Source organism: Choristoneura fumiferana, chromosome 9 (genome assembly GCF_025370935.1).
Source record: "Choristoneura fumiferana chromosome 9, NRCan_CFum_1, whole genome shotgun sequence".
NCBI classification, from domain to species: Eukaryota; Metazoa; Arthropoda; class Insecta; order Lepidoptera; family Tortricidae; genus Choristoneura; species Choristoneura fumiferana.
The window spans coordinates 9764791-9782780 of record NC_133480.1 but is presented as its reverse complement, the minus strand read 5'-3'; the positions used below and the strand labels follow the sequence as shown (position 1 = coordinate 9782780).

At 43.1% G+C, this 17990-nt stretch overlaps 1 protein-coding gene across 1 annotated transcript in view; it reads left to right on the top strand.

Annotated features, from left to right (window-relative positions):
• Positions 1–17990, top strand: part of LOC141431189 (uncharacterized) — a 30345-nt gene that overhangs the window by 9995 nt on the left and 2360 nt on the right. The window contains exons 12-30 of the mRNA XM_074092247.1: positions 256–321; positions 828–1049; positions 1538–1654; positions 2255–2407; positions 2967–3176; positions 3484–3552; positions 3718–3965; positions 4837–4993; positions 8138–8239; positions 9689–9856; positions 10176–10385; positions 11413–11529; positions 12676–12782; positions 13152–13220; positions 13313–13360; positions 13525–13581; positions 14042–14186; positions 14891–15095; positions 16250–16500. Of these exons, the coding sequence (XP_073948348.1) occupies positions 256–321; positions 828–1049; positions 1538–1654; positions 2255–2407; positions 2967–3176; positions 3484–3552; positions 3718–3965; positions 4837–4993; positions 8138–8239; positions 9689–9856; positions 10176–10385; positions 11413–11529; positions 12676–12782; positions 13152–13220; positions 13313–13360; positions 13525–13581; positions 14042–14186; positions 14891–15095; positions 16250–16500 (2721 nt within the window). The remainder of the gene's footprint in view (positions 1–255; positions 322–827; positions 1050–1537; positions 1655–2254; positions 2408–2966; positions 3177–3483; positions 3553–3717; positions 3966–4836; positions 4994–8137; positions 8240–9688; positions 9857–10175; positions 10386–11412; positions 11530–12675; positions 12783–13151; positions 13221–13312; positions 13361–13524; positions 13582–14041; positions 14187–14890; positions 15096–16249; positions 16501–17990) is intronic.

The following is a 17990-nucleotide window of genomic DNA, read 5'->3' as shown; positions in this document are numbered from 1 at the left end:
AGTTCCAATAGGACTAACCCGAATCGCTAAAGGGATCTTTCGGTTAAGGTCCAACGAAAGTCAATCGTACCAATAAATTATTACGGACACTGTCGTATAATATGTTTAAACTGACTGAATCTATCCTGACACGAAAACTTAACGCGGCGACACTGCAGTAGGCCTAGTTTCAATTGTGATCGGCTAAATATTGTAGTCTCCATTATTGTTGTACAATGGGTAAGTAGAAAGACTGTATTGTTTTACTGTGGCCAGGCCATACTAGAGCAAGCGCAGCAGTTGCGGCACCGGACTATCACAGAGATCAACGTACGAGCGATTGTGAGTCTCGTAGACGCTTAGTAGTTGTAGTTTACTAGTTAGTGCCGTCCACATAATAATACATCTAAAGCTTGCCTATGCCGCTGTCGGGTTAAAAAGTAGTTTCAGCTTTTAAACGTACTTATTAGCTTATTTTATTATTATTTTATTTTATTAGATACCCATTTGGTTTCAGCCCTAATCCATTTTTGAAGACAATTAATAGTCAGTCCATGTCTAATCCTGTTTATTTTAATATATATTCCAGTGTACATTTTGTATCTTAAGCAAAAGACGGTGACCGCGGAAGTATTTCGTGAAGGGAGGAGCAAATTTACCGCTCATTTCGATCAATTTCTCAAGCACCAGAGCTCGTTATTGACGTTTGATTTGGGGGCATTTCGGCGCGCTTTTGCCCACTTCCGCGGTCACTTGGAACTAAGATTTTATAAAGCCATCGACAAAGCACACCGATCAATAAGTTATTATTATTACCATCTCTCTTAATTTGAATCCTCAATCGTCAGGACACAATAGCGAAAGAGCGCGCGTTGCGTCGCCAAACGCTGAGCGGTGGCGAGGCGGAGACTCGCGAGGCGGGCGCGCGGGCCGCCGCCGCGGAGGCCACCGCCGCGAGGGAGACTCGCGCCCGGGAACAGCTCGAGAAGCGGCTCGTGGAGGCCGAGGCTGAGAGCCGGAGTCTGCGCGTCGAGCTTGAGGATGCGAGGCGAGAACTTGCGGCTGTTCAGGTATAATCACATTGTTGATACGCATGATGACTTAATTCAAGCCTGCTCAGCCTCTTTGACTGTCGGGCCAAACGGAGTGCACAAAAAGTGTTAACGGGCCACACAGTCCAAACACGGTTTATGGTTGAGCAGCCATGACCTAATTGATTGGTTCACGAGTTACTTTGCGGTGGTCCATATTGATTAACTATCTTTAGCTACGCCTTTACGAAACTCGCTGCATACGTTACCTACGTGTATATATTTGTTCAGTTTTTTTAAAGACCTTTGAAATTTCAACGTAACTTGCAATAAAGAATTTGATTGATTGAGCCGCCCGCCCTCCTCTAGTTCCACATAAACACTATTGTCCCACAAACCGCTACAAAATGTCGACTCGTTTCAAACTCTACCCGAGTTCATTCTCAAAGTTACAGCGAATTTTGTCCTGCATGCTAGCCAAGCACAACTCGAGTTGACACATCATAAAAATGTACCGTTTTACGCAGGAGTCGTTAGGCGAGAAGCAGCGCGTGGCGACCGCGTCCACGGATCAGTTGAAGGAAGCGCAGCTGCAATTGACGCACGAACGCGTGCGCGCCTCCACGCTGCAAGCTCAACTACAGGTAACTCTACTTCAGAGACCGGATGTTCATTATAAAGGAGCTTTAGTTAGGAGAGTTAGTACTTCTTTAGCTCCTTAATCTCCACCTAGCTCCACCTAGTGCTAGTTATCACCCCCTTTCGCCCGTTTGAGGTATTTATTCCAATCCATACTAATATTATAAATGCGAAAGTGTGTTTGTATGTTTGTGCGTTTGTCCGTCTTTCACGCCGTAACGGGGCGACGGATAGACGTGATTTTTGGCATAGATATAGTTTATGGGCCCGAGAGTGACATAGGCTTGCCGCGGGCAAAAGTTAGTCTTTTTATAATGGAATCGACTCGCCTGGAAGGCTCCAGTCTCATTAGGTTCAGGAACAATACAATCTTCAAAGCAATCCTCGGCAAGAAGGAAGGAAATAATATCTAATGGAAATCATAGTGTAATTGATTATTAAAAGGTTCCACCCCGGTACATGAGTCAGGTTCGTCTGTACCACAGACTGGATGACGGCGACGTGGTAGGTCCAAAAGGCGTTGGTGGGACGACTTAGTTCCTAACGCCGTGACTTTGCTCAACTGGAATCTCTTGGCTAAAGCTTAATTTTATCGATAACTATAGGAGCTCCAGCGCAGGCTGGAAGAGGCGGCGTCGCGCGAGGCGGCGTTGGAGGATCAGTGCAGCCGCACCGAGGCGCGGTTCAACGAGCGTCTCGACGCGGCGGACGCGCGCGCCGCCGCCGCGCTGCAGGACGACGCCAGGCATCGCGAGAAGGTAACCAACTGCCGAGCCAACTAAGTGGCTATACGCACGGAACGATTTTAATACAATGTATATTATATTTCAAAAATCACTATATCCAATTTTTAACCGAATTAATTTTTCTCTTCGTTAAACATATTTTATTCTGGCGAACCGACAGCTTATAACATACAGTTTAAAAATAGCAGCAGATACAGCAAGCCAATGATAATAGGTTCCAGCCGATAGCAACAGTGTTAAAAATAATAGCAGTATGCCCGCCTGCCTGTATAACAGAGTTCGTACAGACATTGTTTAGTGAAGTGAATGTTTGGCGTGCATCGGGTCAATTCTAGGGTAGCCAGCTGCTAGTTGGCGCCACAGCAGCTTGCCACCCCCCCACTGCCTACTTCTCTGCTGTTTACTCAATGCACGCTACAGTGTCTATTCTAAATTTTCATAATAATATACCTAGCATTTGTCAAATTCAAGAATTGACACGTTTTATCCTGGGAAAATGCAAAATTCTCCCAGAACGCAAAAGTTGCGAGCATCAAATTGAATTGGCATATAGAATGAAATTGATCATCAGGTGAGCACGCTGGAGCAGCTGGTGCGTCAGTTGGAGCGCGAAGTGACGGCCCTGGAGGCGCGCGGGGGAGGGTGCGGGTGCGGGGGCGCGGGCGGAGACTCCCCGCGAGGCTCGCCCTGCAAGGGCTCCGACACGGAGAGCCTGGCGGACGCCGCGCCGCATGCCGCCGTGCTGCGGGAACAGTTGCAGCGCGCAGAGACACAGCTACAGGTCAACTAGTTTATACAAACATTTTTTTTATGTAGACGTTACGATAGTTAAGCAACGAATTTGTGGTCATGCAGTTCCTCCATCGCCACACTGTAAGAAGACACACAATCACACAAACCCAAATCAGCACCACCACACCACAGTGACTGTCTTAATTTACTGTTAAATACGTTTTTACTTGCCCTTTATTTCTGATGATGACTGCTATTTAAGCACAGAATGCGTTAACTGTCTAAACACTTACCACCAGCGCCATATTATTATATCTTATGAAAACATACGTACTAACTTTGTGTCCATTTTACAGGCGCGTGCTGACGAAATGGCTGCTTTGCGCCAAGAAGCCAGGACCGCCAATCTAGCGAGGTGGCGCAAGGTAAGCTACTCTCAATAACCGACTCTTACCACTGCTTCAGTTTACAATACAATAAAAAGACTCTTTATTGTACACCAGAAATAGTAAGCGAAAGTTTACTTACGGAAAGATAATAAAGTTAGTTATATTGAAATCCATCCCAATTTTAAACACTTAATTCCCCAGGAGCGCGAGTTTAACGACCTCTCGGTCGAAGCCAAGACAACCGCCCGCGACTTGAAACGCGCAGAAGAACGGTTATCAACCGTCACCGAAGCACGCAGGACCGCGGAGAGAAAAGCTACCGAACTTAAGAATGAATTAGATGCGCTTAAACCCCAGTACGAAGAGGCCACTAAAGAGGCGGCGAGGGTTAAGGAGCTGTTGGAGAAGTTGCAGAAACAGCATGAGACTGCGCAGGCTGAAGTTGATAGGTAACGTTGTTAGTTGGAGCTTGAAATATGCGTTATTAACCCAAATGGTTGAAAGTTTTAACGCACTACACTGAACACTATCCCGTTTATGTCAATCCCGTTACCGTGACGGCACATACGTACCAATGAGGGCTATCGTTTTTTGTCTTTCTAGATGGCGCCACTGTTGCGTAAGGTTTTTAATTGTGGCTTTCAAAGTCTGTTATTACGGGCGTGAAAACAAAGTTTAGATTAAAATCATATTTAATACACCTTAAAACCGTACCATAAAAATATCGAGCAACCACAGTGTTGCGTAGTCCCATTTTGTTCGGAAAAAAGGGAGGACAAAAGTTTCCGAAAGACAAAACTGTCTCAAAACACAGACATTCATTGCCCCGTAACGCATAATTCGCCATAATTAATTTCAGGTAATGCAAAATATTCACAAAATTATTCTAATTATAAATAAACCCGCGTAACTCACCCAAAAACTATGAGATTTTTCATTTCGGAGACCTCATGCTACACTAGCGCCTCTAGCGGCGAATTCATACGCGATAGCCCTCATTGCTCTCTGCACTCATGAATTCACATTTGTACAACGTCGAGACCGTTAAAGAACGGGAAATCTCACTGTTGGTACCCCCTTCTGACGTTGTATATTTCTTCATTGTCTAATACCAATAGTAGTCGCCGGCATTAATATGTTAGTGTAGCGTCTAAAATATCTTACACATCCCACCGGCCCTAGAAATATAGTCTTATCTAATATTCATGCACGCTTTGCTGTCTCAGAAATTGGTGCAGTCATCGTACTAGCTTTTTGGAAATAATAGATCAATTGGTGTCAGTTGATCCATGATGTTTATTATTGGTTTACCTTGACTAGGTCTCGGAACGACATTCGCAAGTTAAAGAGCGAGCTGCAATACAGCGAAAAACGTCGCATGCACGCGGAGGATCAAGAGGAGCAGAGCAGCCGCGAGCGCGGGCAGCTGCGCGACGAGCTCACGGAACTGCGCGCGCACGCTAACGAACTTGCGCAGGTCAGTATTATTGGGCAGGGGACGCAGTGGCCCAGACAGCAGCGAGCACGGGCAGCTGCGCGACGAGCTCACGGAACTGCGCGCGCACGCTAACGAACTTGCGCAGGTCAGTCTTATTGGGCAGGGGAAGCAGTGGCCCATACGCCTGCTGCAGTTAAATTTAAAGCACCAAGCTAAATTTCATCCGTGAAATCGATTTTATAAGCAAGCATCACTCAAATCACCACCGGTCGAAACTAGTTTGTATTAACCTATAAAGCACTGACGAATGCAAACTGATACTAAGCACGACTAAGCTCTTACTAAGCAGCGGTGCGTGACTCGATCGCGGTGGCGGTGCTGGCGCTGGCGGTTACTTGCATTGTCATCCAATCTACATTATATTTACCAAACTTAGGGGCTGTTTCACCATCCATTGATTAGTGTTAACTGACGGTTAAATGTGATGCCGTCTCTATTTATTTATTCGAATAGACGGAGACGGCATCACATTTAACCGTCAGTTTACACTAATCAATGGATGGTGAAACAGCCCCTTAAAGTCAAACAAACCGACCACTAGAAGAGGCCAAAACTCTACTTGCAAGATTTGAATGCAGCAAACAAGCAAAAAAAAAATGAATTCACTTTTAATATGAGTAAATCAACGAATCGTCTTCAACCATAAGCATTTCTAGCATAGACTCGTTGCCACAATTGCATTGCTTCGACTTAGTTTCGCTCCTGGCTCCAAGCGTCCCTACGATCCCGTAAACAAGAATTCCTTGCCTCCGACAATAAACAGAATGTTGTCAATAAACAAAGCAGGATTATGCATTTCAAGAATTCTGTCAATTTGTTTGATGGAACAATTGTGTACCTCGAGTTCATTCAGCGTTGGCGTTCTATCATGGCTGCACCTAGATTGCCCCGCAGTACTTTTATCCCAAGCTACGGCTACCACGCGCTTCGAACCAGTGCTCTAGAAGCCTACCAGACATGCGCAATCGATTTTGAAGTAGTTCTAAGACTTTTTTATAATAAAGCGCATAAGGTATGTACAAAGTTAACGATCTCTCTCAAGCAGTGATGTGGAGTGATTATTTTTATTAGGCAACCAGGAAAGTGACAGAAGCGTGAGTTAATGATGTCTTCGGATGCAACACCTCGCACCTAGTGTGCACAACACAACCTGCTCCATATGTGTCATCGCTGAGGTCACGTGAAGAATGGAGGTGGCTCGGTGGGAATCGAGTTGTTACGGCACCACGCTATCACCAACTTTATTTGTTAATCAATTTATATTAATTTAAAAACCAAAGAAGTGCGAGTCGGACTTGCCCATGATTGAATGCCACATGTACAGATGTACAGTCGTTGGCATAATCTATACAACCATAGCGTCAAATATGTATTGTATAATTTATACATCGACCTTAAAGTTAGTAGTCTAAGGGGCTGTTTCACCATCCATTGATTGGCGTTAACCGACGGTTAAATGTGATGCCGTCTCCGTCTATTCGAACAAAACAAATAGAGGCGGCATCACACCTAACCGCCAGTTAACACTAATCAATGGATGGTGAAACAGCCCCTAAATATTTTTGATATCTTGGTAACATTATATATGTATATATTCGTGACCTTGATTATACCCTAGCGCCTTCAATCTCGTTATCGCTCAGAGCAGACAGGGCAGCACTAACTGAGTCAGCAAAACGCCGGAAATACGCAGGGCTTTTAGGAAACTACGTATTTGCAGCTTTTACTGTAGAAACATTGGGTCCGTGGAGCGAGGGAACACAAACTTTTCGGCCAGCATCTAGTGCAGAATTGCAGCCAGCTTTTAATGTAGCTTTTCCAAGCAAAGTGACTTAGGAAGGAGTCTTGTACATTATAGTTACGTTATTTTTAGGATATGTATCTAGATTATGCTAAACAAGTAAATATCTATAACTACAACATAACAAGTTGGGCAAAATTTTAAAAGTTTATTTGCGGTACTGTAATGTCCGGTGCCATCCATGATCCATTGGCTACGGAACTCTAAAAAACGATAAAGCTGACGAACCCTAATCGAATCCATTTTGAACTACAAATTCTAAAATAACCTAACCAACAAAAAGATGGAAAACCCCCGACTTTGTCACTTCAAAGTTCAATATCTCAAAAACGGCAGAACTGATTTTGATACAACATGTCTAAGAACCATCGCTAGAAAACCTGCTTTCAAATAAATAAAAAAACCGCATTCAAATCGGTCCACCCGTTTAAGAGCTACGATGCCACAGACGGACACACAGACACACATAGCGGTCAAACTTATAACACCCCTCTTTTTGCGTCGGGGGTTAATAAAAACAGCGGAACAGTTTTCTTATTTTTAATAAATTAAACGTGCATAATTGTTTGCTATTTATCAAAAAGAATGAACTCGTCAATGTTTATCGGAATACCAAAGGATGATGCGCGTGTTGATCTCTATGTTATGCAAACAAGCATTGTCTTAATGCCCAGAGCGCGCGCTCCGAGTCAGTCGTGATCTCTCACCGTACCTTTACTCACGATGCTAAGATGTCGTTCAAGCACGCCAAAATGAATATTTTCGCGAACATATCGGATTTCCAATATCGTTCTAAGCGTAAGACAAACGAGAAGCCTCCGGTGCGGCCTAAGCCGGCGTATTTGCGGAACTGGTGCGGTTTGGGTGCGTTCGCGCGGCGGTCGCGCGACGGCGCGTGGGCGCGGCGGCTGCGACACGCCCTCGCCGCCGACCTGCTGCAGGGCAGGTGCCAAGCGGCCGACTTTGCTTTGGCCGCCTTCAATAACTATTTCGATACGGTAACCAATGACGCTCAAACTTTATGTAGATTTTTGTGCTCGTCATACGAATTTTGCCACTTTTCCTGGAACGGTACGTTTTACACAAACCTAAAACGACAGTTAATTTATAAACTAACATTCGTTTCTAAGTACTCGTGGTAATATGGCTATTGTTTATCACCACCTTCATTATCTATTATTGCAAAAGAAATAGCCGACTTTATGAACAGTACCCTACGTACATGCTGAAAGCGGTAAGGCTAATACGTTAATTATACGCTAGGTATGTAATTTTTTTGCGTTAATCGTCGAAAGCTGCTAACTTTCGCTCTTTCTTCGCAGAATAACAAAGCGCTACAAGAAGCATGCAGTTTGTTGGAGGAGCAGTTGATCGATTTGGAAAAGTTATCAGACATACATGAAATCAAAAACAAGGATCTCGAGGTAATTATTGTTAAATAAATATAACTATTAGTATTGTTGTTGTTTGTTAATGCTTGTTATTGAATGTGTGTGCATCATCCATTCAATAGGAGGTAAATTGAAGTGTGATACCCAACTAGTAATTTTTTCAAGATGCAAGTATTTTAAATTTTTGTAAGCTGAACGGTCATCACATTTGTTAAAAAAATCTTATCATCGTTTTAAGTGATATTTGCCGTTGAAATCCTAATTTGTATTTAATTTTGTGCAATATGCTTATAAGGAAAAAATCTAAAATTACGTCATCCATTTTTGGGATTAGTTAAAAGTGGCGCATTTGCTTTTGTATTAAAAATAACGTAATTGTGATTATTTTTGTGCGATGATTTGCGTGCGTTCATGTGCAAAAGTTAGAGGCATTGGGTAGACTCTCGGGCAAAAATAGTATATTCTATTCAGTCCGTCAGTTAGATTATCAGAAAATATTGAAAACGTGTTTTTTATTTTGTCAATCAAACAATAAATTACAAAGATTAATCGCGTCAAAGTTCAGGAGTGGGGGTCTGTAGCGTCATTCCTTAGTGCAGGGGTCGCCATTTAGTTTCTTCACGGGTCCAGTTTTTAAAATAAAATTATCATCGCGGTCCGGTCGTCCGTTGTCGAATTGACGGCAACTGAGACAGTTAAAGCGCGGGATACATTTTATTAAACTACGTCTCAGTAATACAATACAAGTTACCGTTTACTAAAGGTCCGCTCCGCACAAAATAGGTCGGCGGTCCGCCATTTGGTGACCCCTGCCTTAGTGTGTGACATTACACGGAATTTAACCGGCTATTCGTCCATATTTTTTTTTATTGAAAAAAAAAACATTTCCGATATTTGTCTAGCAGACTAAATATTTTAGGAATCCAGCCTATTAGGATTATTTGTGTGCGTTATACGAAAATTATTCATAATCATACATTTCGTCAATAAGCGACTACTATTTAACTCTAGCAGCAAGCGGAAGCTTTGGGGGTATAATGAGGGCTATCGCGAATGAATTCGCCGCTAGAGGCGCTAGTGTAGCATGAGGTCTCCGTCAAATCTCATAGTTTTTGGATGAGCTACGCGGGTTTATTTATAATTAGAATAATTTTGTGAATATTTTGCATTACCTGAAATTAATTATGGCAATTATGCATTACGGGGCAAGGAATGTCTGTGTTTTGAGACAGTTTTGTCTTTCGGAAACTTTTGTCCTCCCTTTTTTTCCGAACAAAACGGGACTAAGCAACACTGTGGTTGCTGGATATTTTTATGGTACGGTTTTAAGGTGTATTAAATAGGATTTTAATCTAAACTTTGTTTTAACGCCCGTAATAACAGACTCTGAAAGCCACACATATAAACCTCACGCAACAGTGCGCCATCTAGTGAGACTAAAAACGATAGCCCTCATTGAGACACGTATGGTTGTGTGTCTAGACGGAGGTACAGCGCATGCGCGCGGAGCTGAGCTGCGTGGCGGAGCGACTCGCCAACGCGGAGCGCGCTGCCGCCGAGCAGTCCGCCGCCGCCGCGCTCGCGCAGCACCAGCACGGCGCCGCGCGCGACCAGGCGCGCCACAGCGGCGCGCAGCTGCAGCGGCTCAGGGTAACGCACGCTACAGCGGCGCGATGCCTACCACTAAGCCGAACAGAAATTCTTTCCAATGAATTATGTGTTATGAGATGGTGCTAAGATTTGCCTTTTATTTCCATCTCTGGATGCCAACACTTTTTGTAAAAAACCTTTTAGGCCCATTTTCATTGGTAGATAAGTCGGTCGATAGACTGCATGCCGCCGCCATCTCTATAAAGCACTTTTTATACATTTTGAAAACTAAAATCAAGTAAATAAAAGCAAGGACCTAGTATCTGTGGCCTTTAATGCGACTCAACCCAAAAAAAGCTAACGCAGCAGTTATTGACAGGAGCGTCTGGAGAACCGCGAGGCGCGCGTGGCGGAGCTGGAGAGCGTGGTGGCGTCGCTGGAGGGGTCGCGGTCGGCGGCGGAGGCGGCGCTGGGCGCGGCGGCGCGGCGCGTGCGCGACCTGCAGGAGGAGTGCGCCGCGCTGCGCACGCGCGCGCACGACCACCACGCCGCCGCGCTGCAGCTGCAGGCGCAGCTCGCAGACAAACAGGTGACGACGAGTGACCTGGGGTGTTCACAACTTCACTTAGTAATTTTAACATTTTAGGTGATTAAAAATAGTACATTGTTGTAGAGTCTGGAAAGTAAGCAATCGAAGAACGAGTGAGTTAGTTCGAAGGGGAAGCCTTCGATAATACGAGTTCATCTACACTTGACCAAGACAAACATTGTGCTTTTCACGACTACTGAGAGGAAATAAAAAACATCGCTAAACAATACAATCCAAAGACTGCTTTGCTCGCGCACTGGGCAGCCTGGCTCTTTAGCCAGTGCAGTGCCGTGTGCAGCAGGCTTAAAAAGTTAATTAATGCTATGACGTTTTTTCATACTTCAAAAAATTAAAGCATTTTGTGCATATTATGCGTTTAAGAAAAACTTAATTTCACATGCAGCAGACGATTAGTTTTATTGGTCCAATTGAAGTTTCAACAGGCCGAGAAAATTATTCTGAAATATATTCGAAAAAGTCGTATCGTACTATGAAATATATATTTAGATACGACCTGTTAGCGTAACTTGCTACATTGTTGTCGTATTTTGCAAGGTTATAATAAGGTTTTGATAAGGTTATCTATGGCCACATTTTCATGCAGTGTTGTGAAAAATATTTATTCTATTTAGTCCGTCAGTTTGAGTCAGAAAGTATTAAATAGAATAGAATAAATTTATTTGGTGTAAAAAAAAGAATGTACATGAAATTGGACACGTTTTTTTCGTTGGTCCGTTATGTATGCTATTTCAATACGTATGACATAGAACACGGCGTATTTTTTGTGCACAGACGATGTGCAGTTAACGCGCTTAAAATGAAATATAGCTTTTTGGCACCGTTAACGCACGTTCACAAAATGCGCGTTGCATGCCCCAAAAAAATACGCCGTGTGCATTGGCCCGTACTTTTTACTCCTTAAACTATCAGCTGCACTCGTCATCAATAAAATTGTTATCCTAAGGGTACAGTTTTTTCCACATTAAAGTCTTACCCAAAATGCATGGTAATTACTTAATATCCGTAGGAAGAGGTGGCGAGCGCACGCGAGGCGGCGGACGCGGCGACAGCGTGGTGGCGTACTCGCGAGACCAAGGCCGACGCCACACTACGACAGCAGGCCAAGCTTATTGACTTCCTGCAGGTAACGCCCGCTATACAGAAAATTAGTACGAGCGGTTCAACTTAGGCCCAGCACACACGGTGAAACGCAACTGCAACGAAACCTTTTTGAAATTATTGGTTTGAAACCAGTTTCAATCGTTTTCCACACACGCCACAACCACAATGTGATAAAATTATTCACAATCATTTCTGTTTTGAGAACAGACGTCTACATAATTCAAGTGACAAAGATGGCGTAAACGAAGAATTGTGTGGATACATCCCTACATTGAAAAGAATATCAACTGCCGTATGTTTATGGCTGCCAAAGAATTACAAAAAAAAGTGATGGAAAAATCATGGATTGTTATCTTATGAGCAAAAGTCAACTTCCAACACAAATTTAATGTTTTTGTCTTCGTCGTCAGCCATTGTATTCCACCGAAAAAGATGCCAAACCGATGAAACGCAAACACGACTTTCCTGCACGCCGGTTTCAATGCAACTGGTTTGCAACGCGTTTCACACCGGTTTCAAGCTGGTTGCGTCATATGTGGTCTCTCAAAGGAGTCTATGGATAAACTCAAAAGTACAAGAATTTGCAGTTTCGTGGCAGTTGCTTTACTAACGATGCCGATAGTCCTTGGCGCGCTTGGCGCTTGACACCCGACACGATCTGCCTAACGCCAACCCTCTGGTTTATAGTTTTAATGTTGATCTATTATTCTAAAAAACTGTACATATTGCTTGTTGCAACCTGTTGATATAAAATTTACACATATCGACGGTTGTATTTGTAGACTAATAAGTATTTATTTTAGGGATTTTTGTTTATTAGATGTGTTTTTTTTTCATGGGTATTTTACATAACTTAGGGGCTGGTTCACCATCCATTGATCAGTGTTAACTGACGGTTAAATGTGATGCCGTCTCTATTTGTTTTGTTCGAATCATCACATTTAATTGTCATTTAACACTAATCAATGGATGGTGAAACAGCCCCTTAGGAAAATAATTTAAGGGGCTGTTTCACCGTCCATTGATTAGTGTTAAATGACAATCTGGTCATGGTCTATCACAGTATCGGTTTCTATTTTAAACGTTTCTAGCTGTATTAAATGTAAAATATACTCAAGTTCAAGCTCCTTTTCAATGTGTGCTAATAAATACAACCGTGATTGTACAGGCAAAAGTAGAGGAAGCGGGCCGTAAGAAGTGTTCACTGAGCAACAAACTGTTTGGTCGCTCTGGGCGCCGGCCCGCCGCTTCGCCGCCCCTGCGCCGTGCTAACAGGTAGGTATTTAAAAAAACTATCGCCATTGTCTATACTTTTTCTACCTGTATGATGAAATAACTCGCATCGCAAGTTGAACAGATTTAAAATTAATAAAATGAGTACGGTACTTCTTGAAGTAAACTAACATTTGGTTTGACTTAAAAATACGCACCATATCCTGATAAAGGCTGAAGCAAGCAAAGGTACTAACGCGGTATTGCCTCGCCTCAAAGCCTACAGCCTTGATTGTGTTAATGCGGTACATTTGTATATGAAACGTCAGTAGTCCCCTCTTGACTGAAATTAATCACGGTTCACGCCAAAAATAGTAAAACTCCTTAAAAGTTTTGCAATTTACACAAAGTTTGCACAAATTTTGTTTTCAGAGAGCTGCGTGAAGAAGTAGACCGACTGCGCGCTAAACTCGCCGCCTCCAACGCCGCCAACAGCGAAAAGTAAGAATAACATTAATTTGAATTAGTAAAATATCATCCATAAATCTTAATAATATCTCCTTCATTTCAATTAACGTTATTTAATATTCCAGTTTCCCGCCTACTCCGAGACGCGAAAAGCCAAAGCCCGTTGTAAACAGGTAAATTGCATATTTTGTGCATTGTTATTCAATAACATAAATAAAATTAAATAAAACATGTTTTTACATGTTTGTATGTTTGGTTTTCGAAGCTAGCTACGCCACAAGTTCAATTTACTTAAACCTATGTGTGAACTATTTTTAAACAATTACTTTTATTTCAGTGTAAAGAGTATCGATACGCCAGATGGTGCGCAGGATTCGTCTTTACAGATCGTATGGTAAGGACCTTTAGGGGCTGTTTCACCATTCATTGATCGACGACCAGATGGCCTAGTGGTTAGAGAACCTGACTACGAAGCTTGAGGTCCCGGGTTCGATTCCCGTGTCGGGGCAGATATTTGTATGAAAAATACGAATGTTTGTTCTCGGGTCTTGGGTGTTTAATATGTATTTAAGTATGTATCTATCTATATAATTATATTTATCCGTTGCTTAGTACCCATAACACAAGCTTTGCTAAGCTTACTTTGGGACTAGGTCAATTGGTGTGAATTGTCCCGTGATATTTATTTATTTATTTATTTATTTATTTATTGATTAGTGTTAATTGACGGTTAAATGTGATGCCGTCTCCGTCTATTCGAACAAAACAAATAGAAACGGCATCACATTTAACCGTCAGTTAACACTAATCAATTGATGGTGAACCAGCCCCTAAGTTATGTAAATGTGTTGCAGGAAAGATGGCAGTCGCGAGCGCATGCGCGCGCGCGCGGCGGACGGCGCGCTGCTGCTGGGCGCGGGCGAGCAGCTGCTGCGCGCGCGGCTGGACGCGCCCGCCGCGCCCGGCCTGCCGCACAACGAGGCCAGCCGCGCCTTCGCCGTCAGTACTTATTACCTTACCTAACCAACCCAACTAAAAGTTGGAAAACCTTCGACATAGTGTCACTTCAAACTTCAATATCTCAAAAACGGATCAACCAATTTTGATGAAACATGTCTAAGAACCATCGCTAGAAAAGCGGCTTTCAAATAAAAAAACCGCTTTCAAACCGGTCCACCCGTTTAAGAGCTTCAGTTTAATTTTAAATGTGCATTAGTAATTCCAACAGACATACAGCGGTTCTGAGACATCCGAGCTGCTTCACGTCAACATTTTAGATTTACTTGAGTCAAACATTTTGACCGCAAAAATTTTGAAATAGTGTCATTTTGACCGTTTAGGGCTTGTTTTACTGCTTGTGTTTCTGATATTTTATGTGACAGGATGTAACGTGTAAAAAATCCCTGTAACTAGGGTATACAGATATGAAGATATTAAAGAGTTTAGGGTAAGAAGTTACAAATAATTATTCAAGAATTGATCTGAAAATAACGGTTTCAAATGAAATGGCGCAGTTTTTGCCGGCTTTGAGTGAAATAAGGCGGGCGCCGAGCACAACAATATTTTTGCGACTGTTTTGGACTCCACCCATCACTGTTATTCGATTCAACTACGTTCAAAATTACCTATAACTGCATACATTTGAGGGCCATATTTTTTGACGCTCATTATATCTAGTATTAATAAAGTAATACATGTTTCAGATCAGCATAGAGTCGTGTGGTCGCGGTCGGTCGGCGGCGGCGGCGGCGGTGTGCAGCGACATGGCGTCGCGCGCGGCGTGGCTGGCCCGGCTGGCGCCGCCGCCGTCGGCCGCGCGCCCCGCCGGCTTCGCGCCCGACGTGCTCAAGCAGTGCCCCGTCATGCCCGTCACCGCTCTGTACTTTAGCAACAACTCGGTGGCTATCGGTATAGTCTTGCTATACTTGCTATATTAAGGGGCTGTTTCACCATCCATTGATTAGTGTTAACTGTGATGCCGTCTCTGTTTGTTTTGTTCGAATAGACGGCGACGGCATCACATTTAACCGCCAGTTAACGCTAATCAATGGATGGTGAAACAGCCCCTAAATTGACTATTCTTAGGCCGAGTTTAGATTTGTAAGAAAAATCGTGCAAGTTGCTTTACATTGCGAGGCCGTAAAGCCTCATTTAGGAAATAAAACTACTACGCTACGATAAGTTTTTTGAGAAATAAAATTTGGCGAAATAGTTATTTGTGTCACAAGGGAGCAAAATGGTGTATTTACGGCGAGGGCGAAAATTGAATCCAGAATGTAGCGAAGGACTCTACAATAGAATCCTGAGTGTAAGGAGGGATTCTAAAGTAGAATCCTAAGCGTAGTGAGGGATTCAAGTGTTAGCGCTCAAGATGAAAATAATTTTGCTCCCGAGTGGCGCATACAACTTTTCACACCGAGCATTAATAATAAACTTGAAAAAAATAATTCTTAATATTATTAAAGAACAACCAGCATAGAAAATGGCGTGGCTTTACAATTACCAACTTCAAAAAATGGCATTTGCAATAAAACACTTAGAAAAGTCTTGAAGAGAAAAGTTGCACTTTGCTCCCTCTCGTCAGGGAGGAAAAGTTACTTTTCTGAAGGAGAGGTGTGAAAAATAATTTTGTTCAAACGGCAGGACACCGTCTTCTTATTAGGGGGCGGCGTGTACGCGCGTACAGTTGCGGTTTTGTTTTTTTCTAGCGTGGAACACGCAGGAATAAGCGCGTACACGCGGTCGGTTTAATCTAACGCGCGTGTAATTGCGTATGCCTAAAATCACCTTATACATACGCGCAGAAAAAAGGCTAATCTAAAATCGCTCTTAACCTTTTCGCCGCCACGCCAAATCAAATCAAAAGACATCACCCATACGCCAGGCTATATTGCAATGCCTAAAATAGAACCTTAACACAATTGAACGAAGGTTGCTTTTGAATAGGATTTATGGACGTTATATAGGTCGACGGCGTGGAACCTGCGGTGCATATGTATGAGTCGTTGGCGTCGAAAAGGTTAGAACTGTGTTGGATTTATTTTTATTGGTTGTGTATGTAGGTTGTTCGGACGGGCTGCACTCGTTGCGCGGGCCGGTGCGCCTGGAGGCGGCGGGGGCGGGGACGCGGGCGCCGGGCGTGGCGGCGGGCGCGCTGTGCGGGGCGCGCGCGCTGCTGGCGGCGGGCGGCGCGCTGTGGCACGGCAGCGCGCCCGCGCTCGACTCCGCGCTCAAGCGAGCGCCCAACCTCAAGCCCAGCTTCACCGTCGCCAAGGTTAAGCTCACGGACAACACTGCGCCGCATCTACTCAGGGTGAATACAACATTAATTAATAACCATTAACCAGTACTTTTAACCTCATTATCATCATCATCAGCCTATAGTCATTTCTCAAAAAATTGACCATTTTCAGTTGTCCTCTTATAAAAAAAATATTATATATCCTGACGCTTTTTCAACACAAAAATATATAATATTGTGTTTAAATATATACAAAACCCTGTGGCAAAGGTGATAAAACGTCGAATAATCTTTGTTGTTGGAACCAATAGGAAGTTTCGATGTAGTTACAAAATGACGATTTTTTCCTCAAAACATTTCGTGACGTTTTCCTGACGTCAAGAAATTTTGGATGTTTTGTGATCTCGTCCTTAATTCTTGACAAACTGATTTCTTGTCAATTTCATGACGGGACAACATTTTGAGAAATACTCATATAGCAGTCCACTGCTGAACATAGACCTCTCCCAATGAGCGCCATTGCACCCTGTCCTCGGCTACACGCATCCAGCTACTACCAGCAGCCTTACACACTTACAGCCTTATTCATAAAAAGTTAGAGCCTCCTTGAAGGCTCCTTGAAGGCCCGATGCTAAAAAACATGATTCATAAACGTCTGTTAGCGCTAATCAGTCGATCAAGGCTCTGCTAAAGTTAGAGGACCGTAGACCCTCCTTTATCTCTCTGCTAAGTCACAAAATGGCCGCCACAAGTTTAAACAGCTGACTTTGACTAGAGCAAAGAACCATAGGTACCGAAGATTTTATAGTGAAGGCAGGGCTACGCAGATTAAAAAAAAAACAGGCAGGAATTTGTATTTAAAATCCTCTAAATTAGCAACTAACAATAAATATGAAAAAAAATAAGGATGATTAACATAATTATGGCTTTTTGCACAACATAAACATGCGGATCGGAAATGGCGGGGCTTTTTATAATTTGCTGACTGCTGTCAATTTTTTTTTAAATTATCGATTAGGCCAATTTGTCAAGGTTAACGCGTCTAATCCGTCTATCAGCAGCCAACAACTAGCAATAGCAAGCGGTCTTGATCTAACAAGCTTAATCAGTCTGCTAAGTGAACTCAATTAAGGATTTTATGAATAAGGGTTAGACGCGATCTCCACCCAAGGACTCGTTTACTCCAGCGGTTGTCGATTCTTCGACAGATACGAGCAGCACACTGCCACTTCAACTTCACTTTTAATCATAATATTTATCGGGAATGTTTCAGCAGATACAGATAGCAGATTGGCTTACATTAACGCAGAAATCTATTTTTAAGGCCGTATCGTATACAATAAACCACGCCACGCGTAACGTGCGTGTACTGTGCGCTCACGCCCCGTTTTCTTATTGAGCGCTCTGGGCAAGTGAATTAGAGTCATTTAGTGACTGAAAAATAATAGTTGAGTAAGTGTAGAGACATATCTAGTCATTTGTTGGTCTCGGATTAAAGTCGACCCTGCGTACACCAGTATTTGCAGATATTTGTAATTTGTATTTTTTGACATTATTAATTT